Below are 20,044 nucleotides of genomic sequence, written 5' to 3' on the forward strand. Positions count from 1 at the left end.
GAGTCAACAGGACCACCTAAGTTTCAGAACATGCCTCCACCGCCAGGGCCGCCGGTGTTCTCAAAGTCTTTGTAGAAAAGACCTCCGCCACTGCAGGCGCCGCCGACGCCATTGCCACCACCGCGCATGGCATGGGGGAGCTGCTGGAGGTGACGAGGGTGGCGGAGGAAGCCACCGGCACTCACGGGTCCGGCCTCCTTCCGGATGACAGGCCTTGGGGACGGCATCTGCTCGGCCTCCCTGAACTTGTGCAGGTACACGCTGAGGGGCTCGACGTAGTCGTCCAGGCCGAGCTTCCTCATCGCCCAGAGCACGTCATCTGCGGTGATCGTCTTCCTCTGCTCGAGCTGGCACCGCCGGTTGGCCTCCCTGGTGACGATCGATATGTACTCCGACACGCAGTCCTGCGTCCATGCAATTCATCTCATCAACGGCTCGAGTTTCCCCTCGGTGCTCGACCGGGTCTGGGATATACGTGACTTTACGTGTCCATCTCGACCCGATATTTCATACGCACCTTTATTCTGTTTATAGGTTGAATGCATTATACATTATGAAATGTATGGTTTGGATTTAGATTTGGAAAATGTTTGGACATGAAACTTGTGCAGGAGAGACTTACAGATCCAAACCTGAACGGTCTCTTTTGCATCATCGGAGATCTTGGCGTGTCCGGGCAGCACCCTCCTCATGATTCGGATCAAGTTGGTCATGGGCATGAACCAGTCTTGCTCCCTCACCGTCTGCCCTTCTCCCTCACCTCCTATACGCGTCACTGTTAAGTCCTTCAAAATGTTTTCTCAAATAATTTCACGTCATTATATATATATATATATTATATATATAAAGTTACCTCTTCCTCTCAGCCGTCGATGGCCGGCAGACGACCCTCCTCTCTCCATTCTCTCTCCCTTCCCACCAGCGCCATGCTTGTGTGTTTCTCTCTCTATTTATAAGCTCCCAAGATGCTTCCAGGTGGCTGGCTGGACGATGGAAACAAAGTGCAATTAATCGGAAGATTCTGTAGAAACGCTCGGCTACTGCACGCTTTCCCTTGGCTTTGTACATTTTACCATGATGCCATCCCCAAATTCTGAAATTTACATGGTGCTTACTTTGTCAAGAGAGGTTAAAGGTCGGCTCGTGAATGAGTTCCAGCTGGGTTGTTTACTTAACCAGTCGAGTTCAGGTTCATGAGTCAACTCATTTAAATAATCGAGTTGAGTTTGAGCTAACTGCCAAGTCGAGCTTGAGCTTTAATCGAATTTGTCGAGCCTTAATCAAGTTTATATATTCAAATGAAGTCGAGTTGAGTTTGAGCTAACTGCCAAGTCGAGCTTGAGCTTTAATCGAATTTGTCGAGCCTTACTCAAGTTTATATATTCAAATGAAGTTGTCAAGCCTTAATCGAGTCGAGTTCGAACTGAACACGTAACGATGAATATCAAGTCTATTCAAACGAGTTTGTTGAGCCTTAATCGAGTTGAGTTCGAGCTCAATAAGTAACTGTCGAGTCAAGCTCGAACTGCTTCCATTGAGCTATTTTCGAGCTCAAGCAGAGTCCAACTCGAGGTTTCATTAGTCGAGCCAAACTCGAGCTAACTGAACTTGCGCTTGACTCGACTCGTGCTCATCCCTAAAACCTCTACATTTTACTATTTTTTTGTTTTCTCAGCTCAGGATTTTTTCGCAAAATGGACGCCCCAAGTTGGTGCATCATAACTTTCAATATTTTCTAAAAAACTCAGCCTTTTTTTTTCAAGAAACGGAAGATAAAATTTTGCAGTATTTTGACCATTTCTATAACTCGATTAATGAAACGAAGGCAGGCTTTTAGATACTTGAGATGCTTCAAAAAACTCTAATTGCAATTTAATGATGAATGCTTATTTCATCTTACTTAGCATATAAATCCATGAATAAATTAACAAGTCTTTTATGTGCGCAATTCATATATATGTACTTGCTTGGCCATTCGTTTATTTTCATATTGGTGCCTCTCAACCATTCGGTTTTTGAAACGGCTGCCTTTTAATAAGAAATTTTTAGCTCTGGAAGTTCACTTCAGGCTCTTTTTTTATGGTTGTCATGAAAAAAATGTAGCCTTTTTTTCTTTTGTTAAAAAAAGAAGGTGGCCTTTTTTGAAATTCAGGCTTGAAAAAGAAAATTTCCTATCAAAGAATGTCATTACCGTCTATCTTTTAATAAATAACTATTATTTGTGGTTGTAGGAAAAAAAAAAAGGTTAACTAATTAATGGGTAGTTTAGGTAAACAAGTTTTTATGGCCTGCGTGCTGCGGAAGGTCGTAAAAAATGCGTAAACGTTATCTGACAAAGTCCTAAAAGCTCTGGAACCGAGGTTTGACGGGCAGCTTAGTTTTGGTTTTATTCACTCAATTTCTGCAACTTATCTTTTTCGCAGTTGGCATTTTCCCTGAGACAGGCTGCAATGTACTTATTCTTGGATTAAATGACCATGCGTTAGGAGTTTTTAGCATAAAGAGTTCGATACTAGATTTTCGCAAACTTAAATGCTTTAAATAAGGTTTTGCATTCAAAATTTATATTTGCATAGTAGCGTGATGCTATAGTTGAAGTTTTTCATTATTTGGTTTTGTTTTTGTTTACAAGGAGTCTTCCAAAGACTAAAGTACTTAGAGGGTGTTTGATTAAAAAAAAAACAAAAAAAACACTATATTCTTGTAACAGATGTTCATAGAAACACAATGCTTTTGTTTCAAGAAATGTAGTGTGATTCTATCCAACGTTTGATTATTAAGTCTAAGAACACCATTCATACAATGAACGTTCTCAAAGCATGTGTTGTATAAAAACCATAGGCACAAAAAACACATTTTTTTATGAAAAATGTGAAAAAAAACACAATAAATGAAATTACCGTTTAAAATAAAAAAAACGCGTTTTGAAAAAATCGAAAGAACGCGTTTTTAAACTTTTTTTTTTCACTTTTTTCATTTTTTTTATCACCAAACAGTTTTTTTATTTCTGGTAAATCTACTTATCTTTTGATATGTTGATGTTACTAGTTTCTTGCTTATTTTAGTTTTCCTTAGTTTTAGTTTTTTTTAAATTTTTAAAATTTTACCATAATTTTTTTTTCTTTTTTGTTTTTTTCAAGCTCGCGATATTATACCTTAGAAAAACCTCACCCACTTAAGTGGCCTACTCATCTAGAGATAAAATTAGGCCTATGCAACTTGATTTCTTATACTTTTATGGGGCTTTAACTTGTTTGAACAATGAAGTTGTATACCAGCCAAAAGTTCAAATCTGGCCATAAACTATGCCAGTCGATTGTATAAACAGCGAAATTTTTCATGAGAATAGCCAAATTAAAGTTTCTAAATTTTAATTAGGGCTCAAATTTTATTTTTCAAATTTTTGTATAAAATAAGTGAAATTTTCTAAAATTTACATGTAAATAAAAAAAAAACAAATGGCTAGAGCCCATGCGATCCCACCCTGGGTACACAGTAACCTCACGAAGGTCGTTTTCTGGGCAGCGAATTCTTAATCTCCGACTCACACCGAAGCATACTTATACGTATATTTGAGTACAAAATCTTAGACCACTGGTGTTCAATGAGATCAAATGACGACCTTTTCTTCAGTCGTTTCGTCTTAATTTTTTGTTTCTTCTTCACACACACAGAGCTACAGCTCAGTGCATCTTTACCTTCTGTTCTTCTAGCTCCGCCTGCTTTTTGGCAATTGGCATTTTCTCCAGGATACGCTGCACCGTGTACGTTCTTTAAGAGTTTTTAGCATAAAAAGATTTTCACAAATTTAAATGCTTTAAATGGGATCGTGCATTCAAAATTTAAGCGTGCATAGGAACACTAGGGTGTATTTGAGTATTTTGGTTGATTAGTTTTACTTCTGTTTTATACCAGGAAACTTCTAGACACCAAACCACTTAGAGAGTGTTGTATAAGAAGAACAATGTGTTTTTAGAGCATATATCTTGAAATAACATTGCAAAAACATTTAAGAATTTTTATTTTCTATACATATAATTTCTTGGAGTAAATGGAGAAGCAGCTTTCATTGGCTTGTTTCAAGAAATATGGTGTCATGTGTTAAACAGGATAATAACATTCATAGCATTCTTAAAACAAAAAAACCCTGGGCTTATAAAGTATTTCTTAGAGCATGTGTTATATAAATGTGTCCCAAAGGCACAGTTTTCTTCTTATCAAACAACCTTCTATTGTTCTGCCTTCTTGAGTAGCACTTTTTAACCAACTTCTCATATTCACACATTATGAGTTTTAGCATAAACTTTCATATTATATTTTTAGAAATGGCTTTAGATGAGGTCCTACATTCGAAATTCGAATGTTTATCGCAACACTATGGCGTATTTTGGCAGCAGGGACACTTTGTGAGTGTTTTATGAATCTGCACCAAAAGGTCGGAGCATGTTCATGAAACAATAGTTTTAGTGTTCAGAAAATGTTGTATTTCTCCCTGCAATGGCGCTTTCTCAGGCTACTGGTAAGCTAGAGATTCCTTGTATAATGCAGAATTAAAACCCTGGGCGTATAATCTCAAATTCGGACGATTCGATCCAGGGTCTTCACTTGCCTGAGCGTAGTACTATGTTAACTATTTTTAAGGGGAATCTCAAACTTTCCTCTATTTTACACATCTATTAATCACTTTTCACTCTCCCCATTCCTACCGGGTGATTCTTGAAAGAAAGAAAAGTGGAGGAAGGATTTGGCCATTACCTAACAATGGACATGATCTTATAATGGATGAATATGGTTTCAACTAGCAAAATTCACTAGCGGGACTCTTTTGTTTCTGCATTGGATGGTGAAATAGCAACTGGTACATGCAACCAACAAAGTATCGGTCGGGTAGGTATCGCTCGTAGCTTTTGGTTCATCACGAATATAAGGCTCAGGTTGGAAGGATCATCTTAAGCGCAAACAGAGAAGGATCCTAGCAAATCACAGGCTTGATACTTGCTTTCCTGCTGCAACAACTAAATGGGGACAGGCAGAACAAACCCCATCTAATGCCTTGTTTGGCTCTCTCTCCAGCACCAGAGTTTTCTTTTCCCAGAGAATAAACCCCTTGATTTTATGGCTGTCAAGCAAATCTTTTCTTTTCGTGTTTCAAGGATGACAAGTAACTTGGGTATCGGATTAACATTTTCCTCTTTAGTGTCAATGGGCGCCTACCTTGGGATGCTATTGTGAACAGGCGGTTTCTAGCTTCTCAAAGGTTAGATTGCCATTTGTACTGTAGTGTAACTAAATAATTAGTAGCTTTTGGTAAATCACTAAAAATGCTATGTAATTTTCTAAGATACACGACTTAGCAACGGAAAGTTGTTGCGCTGGTTTACCATTCTACAGCTACAGTTATCCTTAAAACTTCAAAATGAAGGCCCTTGAAGCCCAAAACGGACACAATAGAAGCTCATCATGTGCATGAACACATGGAGAGCAAAATGGTATTCACGTAGGAAGAATTGTTCTCTCCCTCTCTCGATAAATCCATCATGCACATATTTCATGGCATACCAAGACCACGAGAAAGAAGCTTCAGTTTCAGAAAGCTTTGATCGAACTTCTTTCTAAGTACATTTACAAGCAGTTAAGTTCTAGCCTATCGGAATATCCAACTTTTCAGAATACAAAAAGCACAATTCCCTCGGTTACAGTGTTGTTTGAACAACTTAGTACAGCTATATACATTTTTGAGCAGCCAAGCATATTAATAAGTATAGTCGGTCAAAAAGATCTAGCTACCAACGGAAGGCTTGACCTAACGTGACATGGAAGATGTAGAAAAGAAAAAGAAAATATGAAGGAAAATTGTACAAAATTCATTCCAACTTTGGCCGCTTTGAAGCGCTATTGTAAGCAAATACAGCCCCATTCATCTCCATCATTTTCAAGTTGCTGTTAGTAACTTCAGATGCACCCAGGATCATTGGTTCATTATACCTCAAATGGTCTCTATTGCCAGTTCCTATGAAAGCTTCTGTAAGAATCGTTGGCACATCATCTGTCATGAAACTCAATATGCTGTTGTCTTCAGTCACAGCAGCTTCCTTGAGGAATACTGGCTGATTATTCATCTCAAATCCCATGCTGCTGATTTCAGAGACGTTTTCTTTAAGAGCTTTTGGTGCACTTTGCCTGAAGAGGAGCATTCTTTCTGGTTGCTCGACCATCTGTCCTTCATTGTGTCTCAAGTTGCTTGTAACAATGGCATGCATAGTCATTTCAGCATTGGGCTTTGAAGAAAATTTTCTTTCTACCATAGCATGCTGACCACATTGCGAATCCACAAATGCTGCATCTTTTAGTTGTTGGAGGACAGAATTCTTGTCATTACTGAAACCTTGAGGGGACTCCTGAAAATCATAGGAGGTGATACTGTAAAACTTTGTAGGACAGAAAAGGAATTAAGGTTTAAGAAAAACAGCGTTACTGGACATATTTGTGTCCACGATTTTTCTTTACCAACTCTCCATGCATGGAGGCACAAAAATCAAAGTTTAATCATAGTATGTCCTACTCTAAAGGGAAACAAGATACCATTACCATGACTGAAATACAGTCTGTAACAAGTTGGAAGGAAATTGTTGAGGAAACTATTAAACGGTACCTAATTTTTAGTCAACAATCAGCCATTCTACTTGACAATTTAGAAAATTTACCAGATCACGTGACTTTTGTCAGTAAGTCTCACAATCATACAGCTATGTTCACCATTCTGACAGTTAATTTGCATTTATTTACTCATGGACAGAGATTAGTTAGCTTTGCCAGGCCCAACATAAAGTTACTATTGACAAGCTAGCAGCTTAAATAGAGAAACAGAAGAATAGGAGTTGGAAAATGCAATTGCCGAGAAGGAAACTATTAAAGAGTAATTATTTTTTTAACTAACAATGATTTTGTCAAATAATATACCCAGATCCTAAATCTATGTTTTGTCAGTAAAGTCCAGGTGTTATGCAGCTACTGTCACAACTCAATGAATTAACTTGCATTTATTTTAGTATTATGAGACAACCACTGGGTTGCCAATAAAATATCAGGCCCACAATAAGAAGTCCTTGTGACTCAAAAGGAAATGCTTTGACACGACAGTTGACATGGATGAAAGGAAAATAAAAAACTTTAGCTTACCAGAAAATTTACTGTCTTTTCCATCATAATATATGAACATCCACACCCTTCCACAAAATTGAGCTGCATTACCATTTTAAAGGCTCTTGACCTAATAGTTTCTCTGAAAGAAACAACAGAGGAAAGGTCACCTCAGAATTATTTGAAAAGTCAACCTGTACCAGAGGACAAAAAAATGAAATTGCACTAGACTGACTTGTTCACCTTGTTAAAGAGAATGGCTGATTGCTCAGAAGTGCCTTTTTCATGTCCAGCCTTTCTGGGAAGCATATCTACGCAGCATATTAGGACTTCAAACTTTGACAGGCTTAAATGAGAACTATGAACTTAAACACAGAATAAGAAGAAAAGACACAAACAGAAGACAGGATAGTAGCTTCATGGAACAGCCTATCAGTCAATCACAATGAAATAATCAACAGGTTTCAGATCATTATGCAACTAACTAGTAGTTCCCGAGCAGGACAAATATATTACACAGTAACTGGAAATAAATAGTCTACACACATCAGGAGTCCAGCCTTACCTCAACCGATTTCAGGAAAGGCAGTGGAGCCTTTTGTCCATCTATGCTTGAAATCCTCAGAGTCCACTTAACAAATTTACCCCCTGCAGTGTAAGATAAATGCATCAAGGTGGCTAAATCTAAAAACCACTTATTAGAGACATACAAGGACAACCAAGTATTGAAACGACTTAATGGTTGAACTGTACTGAAATGCTAGTCTTCAAAACATAGGAACAATCCCCAGTGTCACTATTGAGAAGGAAAAAAAAAAGCACACTAAATTTAATAGTAAAATCAGCAGCTTCAGCAGAGAGAATTTATGTCAGTCAGCCTATACAATTCCTTCTTTCTCTAAGGATGCAAGATAAACATTTAAAGCAAAAAGCCTTTACTGGATGACTTAGTGGTGCTGAGTTTTGATGGAGTTAAAAATCACACAAACAAAGTAAAGTCATAGGTCAATGCAGTAATAAAATCTCATGACAAGTTAATGTAATGAATTTGATGAAGCAGATATATTGAGTACAAGGTTTCCTGACCATAAACATACCCTGGATAGTGCACATACTTTGGACAAAATAGAATGGAGAACATACTCCAAACATATTTTCAATAGAGAAAATAAATAACCAGGTGCCAGCTTACGTTTGGGCGAGTGAGACAGAGTAAGCTGAACAAGATCTACTCGAATATATGGTGGGATCCATAAATTAAGAAAGGACATAACACCTGCAATAATCTGTAGCCAATTAAGTTATAAACTGATCTAAGATCCTTCACCATCCAAATATATGAAATTCAAGATAACCAAATGTAAAGATAATCGATAGACAAGTTATGGGCATCACAATGTTCACATACAAATAATGGCACAAACAGTAGCAAGATCACTCTTAACAAACTTCAAATTAACATATATATAAAGCCCCAGAGATTTTATGCCACAGGGCGAGTGACAACCCTGGGGTTTTATGCCACAGGGTGAGTGACAAAGTCTTGATCCAGATGTGGTTTCTCCATGTCATAAAAGAAAATATATATATATCTACACAGTGCACTCAGACATTAAGAAATCAAGATCTATCAAAGTAAATGGTTCTCAGATGCCAACCTGACCCTGCATGGTTATATAATGGATGGTTCAAATAATTTCCACCGAAAAATAACCAGCAAACATTGACTTTTTAATCCTTTAAGAAATACCATACCTGCATTGTAAGGACGATTAAAATTCTTCTTTATTTTTTAGGAAGGAAAAAGAAAAAAGACGACTCAAATCATAATTTAACCATGATTTCAAGAATGTGCTTTATTTACATGTCAATATCAACAGGACCAACAAAACTCCCATGCAACCTCTTCTGTTTATTGACAAAAGAAATATGACTGACAGTGATTTGAACATATATATAAAGCGTTCTTTTTTTACCCCAAGAACTCAATAGTCATCATAAAGCCCATAACTGTCCAAAGATTCATATTGAACTTCGATTGGAACTTCCCCATTTATTAAGTCAATGACATGTCTACCTAGAGGGGACCATAGCCATTAACTACTAAATAAATCGACCCCAACTGGGAATCCTGGGTGGGATATGAGAACATGCATTTGGAGGACGTGATGGAACTGTCATAGTATTTCCTGATACCAGAATCCAGAACCAATTTGATTCTTTAAAGTTTAAAGCAACTCTTGCCAGATATATATGGTTAATGAATAAAACCAACCACTTAATGAGATTGAAAGCATTTGGATTTGTTAAGATATGATTAATATGTGAAATTACTTGATTAGCTTCAAATTGCTGACGTAGAAGAAGATCCAAAGGTTTTCGGCTTTTCGCCACTCACCATCTATAGGGAGACCCAAACATAGTGCCTTCCCCACTTCTTATCCCTGGATACCTTTTGTTCTGCATTTATCCTATCCCAGTCCAGCTGGTCCATCCTATAACGAAAGGAAGTGGTCAAGCCTCTGAAAGGAAAGTTTACAGACAGAGTTGTTTACTCTGATCCAGTGTTCCAGTGTTCATAGGTGTTATGCTGTGCTTAACAAAGACAAACCATGAAGCTCGGCATCTATAGAGGCTTTGGGTTTTCTGGAACCCTCTGAGGTCAGAAAAATATCAGCCACTAGTATGGATATCTCTAGAACTTTCAGGTTCCATCTTCCAGAACAAATGTTCTTCTCTGCCTACCGATTCCAAGAAAAAGTTAACCTTACGTTCCTTTGGGAATAACACAAAAGGACTTCCATGTCCATGAGTCATATTGCTTTGCTGCTAAAATCAAATGGATAATTTCTTAATCTGGAACTTTATGACGGATACAACTCAAAGACCAGTTCATGGACCAGATCAATCATTTGAATTTTGTTCTAAGAAAGGGATATAATTGCTCATAAAGTAGTTATCTGCGGCAAAACATAAATTGGAAACTGTTAAGACAATCAAAGGCCAAGAATCAAAGCCAATTTGATTAATAGAAAAGGTCTTTAATATTTAATGGTTACTGAGCAATTGAACAATCACCTCATGATTTTAAAAATGCATTATTTTGCCTAGAGACACTGCCAGTACCTAGGGCCATAGGTTGTGGGTACCAATGATGCATGCAACATCAACCGAGTTATTATTCTTTGTTGCATGCTCTTCATTTTTTGGTTCACATATGAGATTATTTCAGTTCTCTTTGCAAATAGAATACAAGTTGGTTGATCCCTAAAATGTGTATCTATTTTTCATCCCTAGTTAAGTGCCTCTCTCTGTTTGTCTGTCTGTCTCTCCCTCAGTTCAACATTACTTTGAGATAGGCGTTTGAACCGGATCCTCGAGCTTGCATTTTGGAGAAGACAACCATACCAAATGAGTTACATACTTACATTACATAAACAAAGGTGCTATGAGGGGTATGAAACAAGAATGAAGGTGTTACGATCCATATAGGGATCGTGGGAGGCAGAAGGAGTTTACTTCTACTAGGTCTTGTTATTTGACGTTTCCAGTATGGATCAGATTTCAGTAAGAGTCGGTCCAGTCCGGACCTGTTATTACTTGTACTTAAGCTTGAGATTTGCCTAATAAACATGTTTTGGATTGCCTTTCTCTCTCTCGTTCCCTCCTCTCTTCTCCTTCCTCCCTCACGACCCTTGTTAGCCGACGGCTAACAGAAGGGTATGAATAAGTCTATGATACAATGTTTTTAAACAAACGGTACATGATATAGATGCACAATATTAGGAAGAAAAACGCTCCTATTGGATGAGTTTGCAGTGTTTTCCCTTTGAATAGTTGAAAAATATAGTTTCCCTTTCCATATATTCTGTGAAGCCCAACTTCCTGCAGCTTGTCCAAAGAAATTGAGGGCTGCAAGTACATCAAGAATTTACCACAGTTAAACTGTTAAAAGGTTAAGTTGATTACACAGCCTGCAATTAAAATGTGTATATTTGTTGATATGAGGATGTTTCTAGTGAGAGTATCTTATGGAAAACGAAAATCATACATGATTTTCCTTTACTGCATATTTGCATTAAGAGAAAGGTTCTTAGTTAACCAAAATCCACAATGCAAAGGTACAGTGCTTAATGGGGATCACTTCTATTACCAGGTTGCTTGAAAGGATCACGCAGTCTATGTTTCGAGCATTTCGTAGTAAAAATTACATAACATATGGCGAGGTAACAATATGACATGATTTCATATCCTAAAAGAAATATAAAGTTCTAGGTCCGCATTAACTTTCTAAGAAAGTATCCGAATGTACTGCACTAACTTTTCTGAAAATATCAATACCTTATCAACCTCTGCATGTATCACCAAAACTGCTTTCTTATCCTTTGGAGTTGGCTGCATAGAAAAAAGAGGGAGAAAGAGATGTCTTAACTTGAGACAACAAAAAATTGTTTCGTGAACACCAGACAAAAACATGCAATATCTTGATATGTTGTCTAAACAGTAAACACCATATGGGAACCATGCAATATGAAGAGAAAAGAAGCTATAAAGGAGAAATGGAACCTAGCATTAAGATAACATTAGTGAACGCATTTTTCTTTAGTTTGAAGTGAAAAAATGAATACATAGCGATTCAAGAAAACTTAATGTTTGTTTGCTATGAACCCACCAGTTTTTATGACAAAAAATGGAGAACAGGCTGCCTGATATATTACAACCTGATGTTTTACAATAGACTTATGACGAAGAAAAACCTCCCAAGGTACGCTTCCCATGCAATTTTCTTGTGATTGTCTACTCAAAAGCACAAGGATACAGTGACAGTCATGGACCAGTTATCAAAAAAATAACATAACCTATGTTTCTGTGGCATTCAATAGTCCAAAATCTGCATTTTAGATGACTTTTTATTTTTTTATACCAACCTTTGGGATTTAAAAAATGGCTACAGCACATTAAAAGTGCTAATTAAGGTAAACTATGCATAGGCCATTCTATTCAACAGAAAGCAAGGGGGAAATGTTAAAATGGGAAGAAAGGAGCAACCTGGAGTTATGGAAAATCTTCACCTTATTCAATTAGAAGTTAGATAGAATCATAGAACAAACAGAAGATTTAAAGTTACTGTAAAATTGAAATAATAGATTGCTTCTATTTGCATTGTCTAGGTGCCTTTGCCCAGGCATCTAGGAGCCTAGGTGCACTTTTAACTACTGAGGGTACACCTGTTCTATGCTTAAACAGGAAATAGCTTTGATTTTCATAACTCACAAAACCCAATAAAATTAGGCAAAAGCAGAAGTGATTAAATTGAGAAAACTTGTCAAGATGTGTATTCAAATATTAAATTAATCTAGTGAACAACATAAAGCAAATATACAAGAGTACTTTCATTAAGAAAAGTTGCTTTTCAATTATCAGTAATTAGTTTCTTGCCAGAATTATCAGTAATTAGTATCTGGCGTTACAGACATTGTGAAGTAAGAAGCTGCATTTTGCACATGAACACTAAAAGCATTCTAGTAGAAGCCTCCGCAGAGGGAAGACAGGTTATTTTGCCAAAAGCCAACTACTAACAAAACTATAGCACAATACCTGAAGGTTTACAATAATAATCTTTCCACCACTGCGAAGGCATTTTAGAGGCAAGTTGCAAGCAGGGGTAATCTGCAAACTGCAAGCAAAAGAATGAGTTTCATATTTTTTCTCAATTTTGAAAATTAGCTATAATCTATCTCATGACATGATGTTTTTGTGAAAGAAGACTTGTATTTTCAACTGCACTAAGATATATAAGATGATATGCATGCTGAAAAGGAAAAGAATAGAACTATATCAAAATACTAAGTAGAAGGAACAAAAATAGCATCTCAAGAGAATACGATGACCACTAAAACCAAACTCCTTTTCACTACTTACATGTTTTAAGCATCAGAGAAAATGAATTATATGTAAATATATGTCTAAAGGCTTAGAACAAGATAGATGCTAAAAACTCTTTGGGCTTGGTGGTTGTATCCAGACTAAACAAGTCTGGAGGTACTAATGGACGTTCCTACAAGACCACCTTCACCTTTTCTCTAACTAATTTTGCTACATTTAGGGATCAGCAATGTAAAACAGAAAAAATAGGGAGACAAGTTGGACTCCTCACATACCATACTTGCTAGGATTAGAATACATGATAGTGCACCTAATAATAGAAACATACAAAAAAAAATTGGAGCTTATAGAAGACTCTCTCAAGAAGGAACCTTTGGTAACAAAAGAATCACGAAAATTCTAAATGGAAAAAGAACAGGACCCAATGTCAATAACCTGGTCCTGACCATAAAATTACCTGGTTCCCAGGCACAAAACCATGTCAGCCATCTTACAGTGTTTTGTTGCAGGAATCATTTCAGCCGGAGGCAAAGCATCCTATAACAAAAAGAAATGTAAGATTGAAGCCATTAATCCCCATATTTTTACCAATAATTCATTCACTCTAAGCATTAATGAATACAACAACTATTCAATGCCTTAGGAAGAACAGCCAGCATTGTTTTTTGCTCTGGGCAAGTAAGTGACTACCTCCCAGTCAAGAACAGTATCCTTTAGTTTCCCTCCACATTTTGGAACAGAACAGCGCCGAGAAGTCTCTTTCATTCCAATTGTTTCCACCTCAAAGTCACGAATATATCTTCAACATACATATAAGTGCATATAAATCAGAAAAGTAAAAACACATATCATATATAAACAAATAAATATGCACACACAAAAACATGACACACCACAACACACACAAATTTTATGGGCTTCAGCTGGAGATTATACTCGGCACCACACTTGGGGCAAAGCTCTCTGAAGCAATTTCCATGCAACTCAGCCAGTTTTTCCCTTGGAATGCCAGATCGAAGGTGAAGATTATCAACATTCTGTCAGGAGCAAGGAACATGGATTATTGTACTCTTCACCCAAAAAAAAAAAAAAATCCTGGATGCCAAGTAAAAAAATAATAAATAAAAACAATAATGACATTCAATCTAAAAAAATAGATTCAGTATGCTTGCGTAAACAAATAAAAAATTAGAAAACAGGAGATAAAGTAAGAACATGAATCATGCTCAGTTTCTGGAGAAGGCTCCTCCTAACTCTTGGGACAGATGTGGACATACCAGCAGCTATATAACCATGCAACAACCACATAATGGAAGGTTACCAGAGATCTGTCAGAAATATATAAATTGCCAAGTTACAATCATGAAGGGATTTCCTTTTACAGAAAACTAATGCAATTTGTGCTAGTTCTTAGTGCAGATTGTGGACGTTTCTAGTTTAAGATGTGTGGAAGCTCAGTCCTAGCTGATCTATACAAATAGATCATCTTTACTAGGCTACTAGCTAGCCCCACCTACAGCAATTATTTTGCAACCAGGAAAAAAGAAAGGGACAGTTGAACACTTAGAGCCCTAATCTACATCTGCAATGCTGTAAATTAGAGAGTTGAAAGAGCGAGGCAGGCTAGTTGGAAGATCCCATAAAAAGGCCAAGGTGTGGCCTAAGCAGTTCTATCCAACAGAAAAAGGGCAAAAGAGGAAAGATGGAGAAGGGGCAAAATGGGGGTTTCTGAAAAAAGAAATCAGCTTAATCAGTCTAGAAATTTAGAAGATAGAACAAACAGAAAAAGTTAAATTTAGTGTTTAAAGATTTAAATTAATTTTTTTTTTTTTCTACTTGGACTGCATATGTAGCTCAGCCTACGCACGGCAGGTGCTTAGGCATGCTTTTGAGTTTTAACTATTAAGGTTGTGGGATGTTCTTCCACTTCTATCAAGACACCACAGCTGTGATATATGAGATTTGTTGTTTGTGTTACTAGTAACATGAGCTTGAAGATGTGAATAATAGCAAATGACTCTACACAACAAGATATTTTATTCACATGCTCTTCTTTTAGAAGAAACTGTTATTGATAAAGCAAAGAGAAAGAAAGATCATAAGAATAACAAAGCTCTGGGAAAAGAAAGCACCAATTTTCTGAATATCCAACGAAGAAGATGTTTTTCTCTAGCAAAAAAGCAAATGGCATCATATGACTGTTTAGCTTCCTCAAATGGGACAAAGCATGGTTAATATTTTCTCATCAATAAGCACTTTAATAAGATTGCTAGCTTCTTTCCAATCCGTTCCTTTTTCATACCATTAGATTCAAGATCCTTGTTGTGCATCTGAAGCATAAGGACATAGAGAAAGTTGCTTCCCTGGTTCACATTTCCAAAGCATCATTTTTTTTTCTCATGTTCCAATTTTCATATTTTTATTTGTCAATTAGATATGATATTATGATAAGTTATCACACTCTATACATCTACACTGTCCCTTGTCCTTTCTTCCTACATTTGAAGTTGATATATTTGCTCTTAGAAAATGATGTGAAATACACTCTATGAGAACATTGAAAAACACTGTTAGCTACCGTTCCTTGTTCTCAATCTCATTTCTGGAAGAGATAAATACATATTTTAACCTCTACATCAAGTCAAACAGCAAAGATAAAGAAACCTATTTAGACCATTATAAAAGTATAAGCTTCAGAATGTAATGCAGTAGCGGTTGGGAGATTTGGACATTCTAAATTTATCATGATCAAAGTGTGCCTAACTTTAGAGTTTAGACTTTTAATGGATCAACAAGCAAACTCATTTTTAACCAAAAAAATGAAAATATGTCAAAAAACAACTTTTAGAAAACCACAAACATTCATAAAAGAAGAAGCAAAAACAACATTTACCTGACTAATAAGAAACTTCAAAATACCAGCTTTCTCCAACTGAACTAGTGCCATATGAGTTAAACTCGGCATTGCACGATGAAATGGTAGTGATGCTTCTGGCAAATCTTTTCCTGCTCGCTGCATATACAACCCCAGGAATTCAGTTCATTATATAAAGCTATCATCTATTAGTATTTCCATTGTGCATCTTGTTGGGAAATATCAGGTGACAATCCCATATCACCTTGTCCTAATAATATTGAACCCAAAACATATATATGGAAATCATTTTACCAATATTTTACTTGCCATTTAGACAGATGTTTCACAACCACACTGACATTTGTGCATGATATATATAAATGGACAGATGTTTCAATCCAAATATCATAAAAAGAAGTTCCAAAGCAACAGATAAAATAGTGTATAGATTTAAATAGAAACAAACTTTTTGAATTTCAGGCACTTTTAGGTTGAATCTCTCAATAAAGGAAAACATGTTCCAAGGCAACATATAAAATAGTGGATATATTTAAATAGAATCATTTTTTTTGAATTTCTGGCACTGTTATGTTGAATCTCTAAATACCTGAAGAGTCCAAATTCCTGTAGGACCCCGAAAGTCAGGTATGCCACTGGAAGTTGATATACCTGCACCTGTAAATGCAACCAAATGCTTGCTCTACAAGCATAGGCAAGGAATTTCCAATAAATGAGATAAACACTGCTAAATAATTGGAAATTTGGAACATGTAATGAAAAGTAAAGTTAGAGCATGCAACCTTATATCATAAGACAAAAAGGACATATCCTTTACATGGAAAACTTCTAACCTGTTGTATCAACACGGCAAGTTCTTGAATCTGTTTAAAGAAATTAAACAGTTAAAGATAAACAGTAGTAAGTCATTATATAGAGGAATTACCCATTTCCCAACTAACAATTTATAGAGAAAGTTTGGAGATAAGGCCATAAGAATACTAGAAACACAATATATCAAAGTTTAACTGAAGCCACCAAAGCTTACTAAAGACGAAAGCACAAGATGGAATGATGGATTGAGCAAAAGAAATATAAAAGAAACTACAAGTTGACCATATAAAAGAAAGCAACTCTTCACCACATACTTGAAAGTTGAAATGATGACTTGCAGAGAGAGAAAGCACAACGTTGGCAAGAACAAGAAAAAAAGTGTCTTTTTCTATAGGAAAACTTTTTGGAGATAAAGGAAGGAAAAGGGAAAAGTGAACGTTCATCCCAGGAATCCATTGTAGTTAACTAACTCATATTCTGGGAACGCAAGAATGAACGTTCCCAACCCGGATAAGGGGAAAACAGAAAACCAAATAAGTTTCCAAACTAGCACAATAGAAAGGCACCACTTCCATCATTGATTGGAAGTTCACAAATTTCTAAACATACAAGGCATAGGGACATGGATTCAACAACATAATTTATCAAATAATCAGGATGGTTCCTATGAGAAAAATACACTAAGATTAATGCCATTGAAAGGTTACCAAGCAGTCCAACTAAAAGTACAGACCTAACGGAGCACCCAAGTTGAGAGTCAGCCCACCCGAATTAAGGTAATCATAGAGCCAAATTAACTGAGATCAAACGTTACCAAATTTAGATTATGACCAGCTGTGGTATGAAATTGCAAGCAATAGAGAACGCTTGAAAGTTAGAGACCGCCCAACTTAAGACTGCTACTCAATCAGAATGAAACATAAAGAAAGTGCGATCACCATTATCCTTAAAATGAGCTAACATCTTACCAAAAATACAAGTACAATGAACAAAGGCCAAGAAAAATGAAAGAGATGGGTAATCTACCTTCTTTTGCATGACGTCTGGCGGGTCGAAGACCTCAGCCATTCCGACTTTGCCAACATCCTCCCTATAGGAGAGCCTCTCCGCGTAGCCCAATGACATGGAGAGGAACAGTAGATTTTCTTCTCAATCTTTGGCCTCTACGGAGTCTCCCCACAAGGGCAAGGGAACAAAGGAAGCCCCGGCAGAAAGGAAAGAGAACCCCCTCTCTCTCTCGCTCTCTGATTAAGTGTAGGCAGAAACACTCCCACTAGGCATCCCTAGAAATTTGGGTAATCCAGGAGCAGAGAAGACTGGCCGATTCCAAGAAGAGAGGAAGTTTTCGATCCGCGCCAAGGCTTTCACGGGAGTTCATCAGGCCTTGACTACCGGTTCTCCCTTTTTCTCTTCAAAGAGCCAATCACCTTAAATTTCACATGAAGAATCAAATTTTCGTAATTTACTTTTAGCGCGCCACTTTTTAGCCTTTTCCTTATACGTGCGAGTAGCACGTCCGATATTTCTAACGTACTGTTACATTTTCTACCATCACTTCGCATTAATGCCCTCGCCCCTTTTTATATAAACTGTTATTTTCCTACTTATGATTTATTTCAACCTAAGTTTCTTCAAAAATAAAAATTACAATAAAGTGGTTCGGCTGGGCATCGGGGGCGGCCCGGCCCGCTAAGACCCGGCCCAGGTCCGCCCGGCCCCGGCCCGATAATATTGCTGGGCTGGGCCGGGCCGAGTACCGGACCTGGCCACCAAAAGTTAGGCCCGGCTCGGCCGGCCGCAAAGAGGGAGACGAGACGGGAAGGGAGAGTCGGAGAAGGGGAGCGGAGAGGCAGAGGGAGGGAGCACAGAGGGATAGGGAGATGGGAAGGGAGGGGGAGCGGAGAGAGAGGGAAGCGAGCAGGTGACGGAGGCGGAGAGAGAGGGAAGCGAGCAGGTGACGAGAAGGGAGAGGAAGACGGAGACAGAGCAGAGGGAGATGGAGAAGGGAAGGGAGAGGAAGCAGAGAGGGAGAGGAAGACGAGAAGAGAGAGGGAGGGGAGCGAGCGCTAGAGGCAGCCCGACCGCCTAAGGGCGGGAGTCGGCCGGGCCGAGCCACCGCCAGGCCGCCCTATCGGGCCCGGGCCAGGTTTTCCCTAGCCCAAGCCCGGGCCTGGGGCAGCCCGGCCCGACGCCCAAGCCTAAAATTGGACCCAATGGTTGTTCATTAAAAAACTATGGCAAAAGACACAGAGTTATTCTATCGGTACTGACTGTCGCTAATAACACCTTTTATGATAGTTTTTATGGACGCTAAATTTAAAAAAAAAAAATCCAACGATAAAGGTGGCAGGCCGATTTCAATTCATTTTCAGTATTGTTTTTTCTGTTTTAGTTTAATTCAAACTAGTCCACATTTAGTCAGCCCGCTCTCTCCGTAAAACGATAGAAATTATGACAAGTTTCTCTATGTAACTATTTTTATTATATATTTAGTTCCTATCTATTTTTATTATGTGTTAATACCTATTTTTATATCCCAAAAGGACTGCAAATCAAAAAGATCACTTCTGGAGTCACACTAGGAATTTTCATTACAGGCCTGTTAATTTATTTTAATTTTTGATATACGTGATTTTTTTTACTTTATTTGCTACATGGCTCACTTGACCTTTATTTTCAATTAAAAAACTTACTAATATGAAGTCTTTGGTGATAGTAATGAAAACATACTCAAATTTGAATTTCACCTATTTTCATTTGGTTTAGGTGGTTAAAACAAAATCAAATTTTGTGGGTTTTTTTTTTAATTTCATTAACAATTGAGCATGTTCCTTTATCAGTCTCAGCAAAATCAAGTTAAAGCATGTCACATTTGAACATGTAAAAGAAATTTAAAGATTTTTGAGAAGAGACCTAAAATGTAAATTCAAAAAGCTTGTTTAGGTATTAAAATTTTCAATTTAACCTCATAATTTTTACTTTTTTTAAACACCTTGGTCGCCTTTAACTCACTCTGGTAAGTTAAAAAGAAAGGAAGGAAACAATCAACTCCTTCCTTTTCTTCCCTAGTTCCTACCAATGTTGGTTAGAAACTTAAAACATAAAAGATAAGAGAAATAAAAAACCTTCACTTGAACATTCAATGTAGGTGGGTCGTGTATAGAGACACAAACAAGGGACATGTCGAACACGTCCATTTTGTGTTTCAAACATTCTCTGTCGAGTTCAATCAACTCGAGCTTTGCTCGAATAATGAAACCTTGTGCTTGACTTATCTCGAGCTCGATAGAAGCAGCTCGAGCTCGACTCGGTAGTTAAGTGTTGAGCTCA

At 37.4% G+C, this 20,044-nt stretch overlaps 2 protein-coding genes across 3 annotated transcripts; both read right to left on the reverse strand.

The window, feature by feature from the left end:
* Positions 1–23: 23 nt before the first annotated feature.
* LOC116259607 (nuclear transcription factor Y subunit B-6-like) lies at positions 24–692 on the reverse strand. Its single transcript, XM_031637464.1, has 2 exons — positions 633–692; positions 24–404 (listed from the first exon to the last, which is right to left on the reverse strand). Exons 1-2 carry the CDS (start codon positions 690–692, stop codon positions 24–26), a joined length of 441 nt encoding a protein of 146 aa, XP_031493324.1.
* A 4,877-nt stretch (positions 693–5,569) lies between these two features.
* LOC116259359 (NAD-dependent protein deacetylase SRT1-like) lies at positions 5,570–18,110 on the reverse strand. 2 transcript variants are annotated; one of them, XM_031637132.2, is made up of 14 exons: positions 17,741–18,110; positions 16,735–16,764; positions 16,491–16,583; positions 15,920–16,039; positions 13,963–14,063; positions 13,717–13,825; positions 13,484–13,563; positions 12,739–12,817; positions 11,482–11,535; positions 8,333–8,426; positions 7,706–7,788; positions 7,384–7,451; positions 7,180–7,282; positions 5,570–6,398 (listed from the first exon to the last, which is right to left on the reverse strand). In XM_031637132.2, exons 1-14 carry the CDS (start codon positions 17,837–17,839, stop codon positions 5,865–5,867), a joined length of 1,647 nt encoding a protein of 548 aa, XP_031492992.1. In that variant the 5' UTR covers positions 17,840–18,110; the 3' UTR covers positions 5,570–5,864. The 2 variants fall into 2 exon arrangements, with proteins under 2 accessions (XP_031492992.1, XP_031492993.1); XM_031637133.2 differs by having other exon boundaries at positions 16,684–16,764; positions 17,741–17,781.
* Between the last annotated feature and the right edge of the window lie 1,934 nt (positions 18,111–20,044).

This window comes from Nymphaea colorata, chromosome 8 (genome assembly GCF_008831285.2).
Source record: "Nymphaea colorata isolate Beijing-Zhang1983 chromosome 8, ASM883128v2, whole genome shotgun sequence".
NCBI lineage: Eukaryota > Viridiplantae > Streptophyta > Magnoliopsida > Nymphaeales > Nymphaeaceae > Nymphaea > Nymphaea colorata.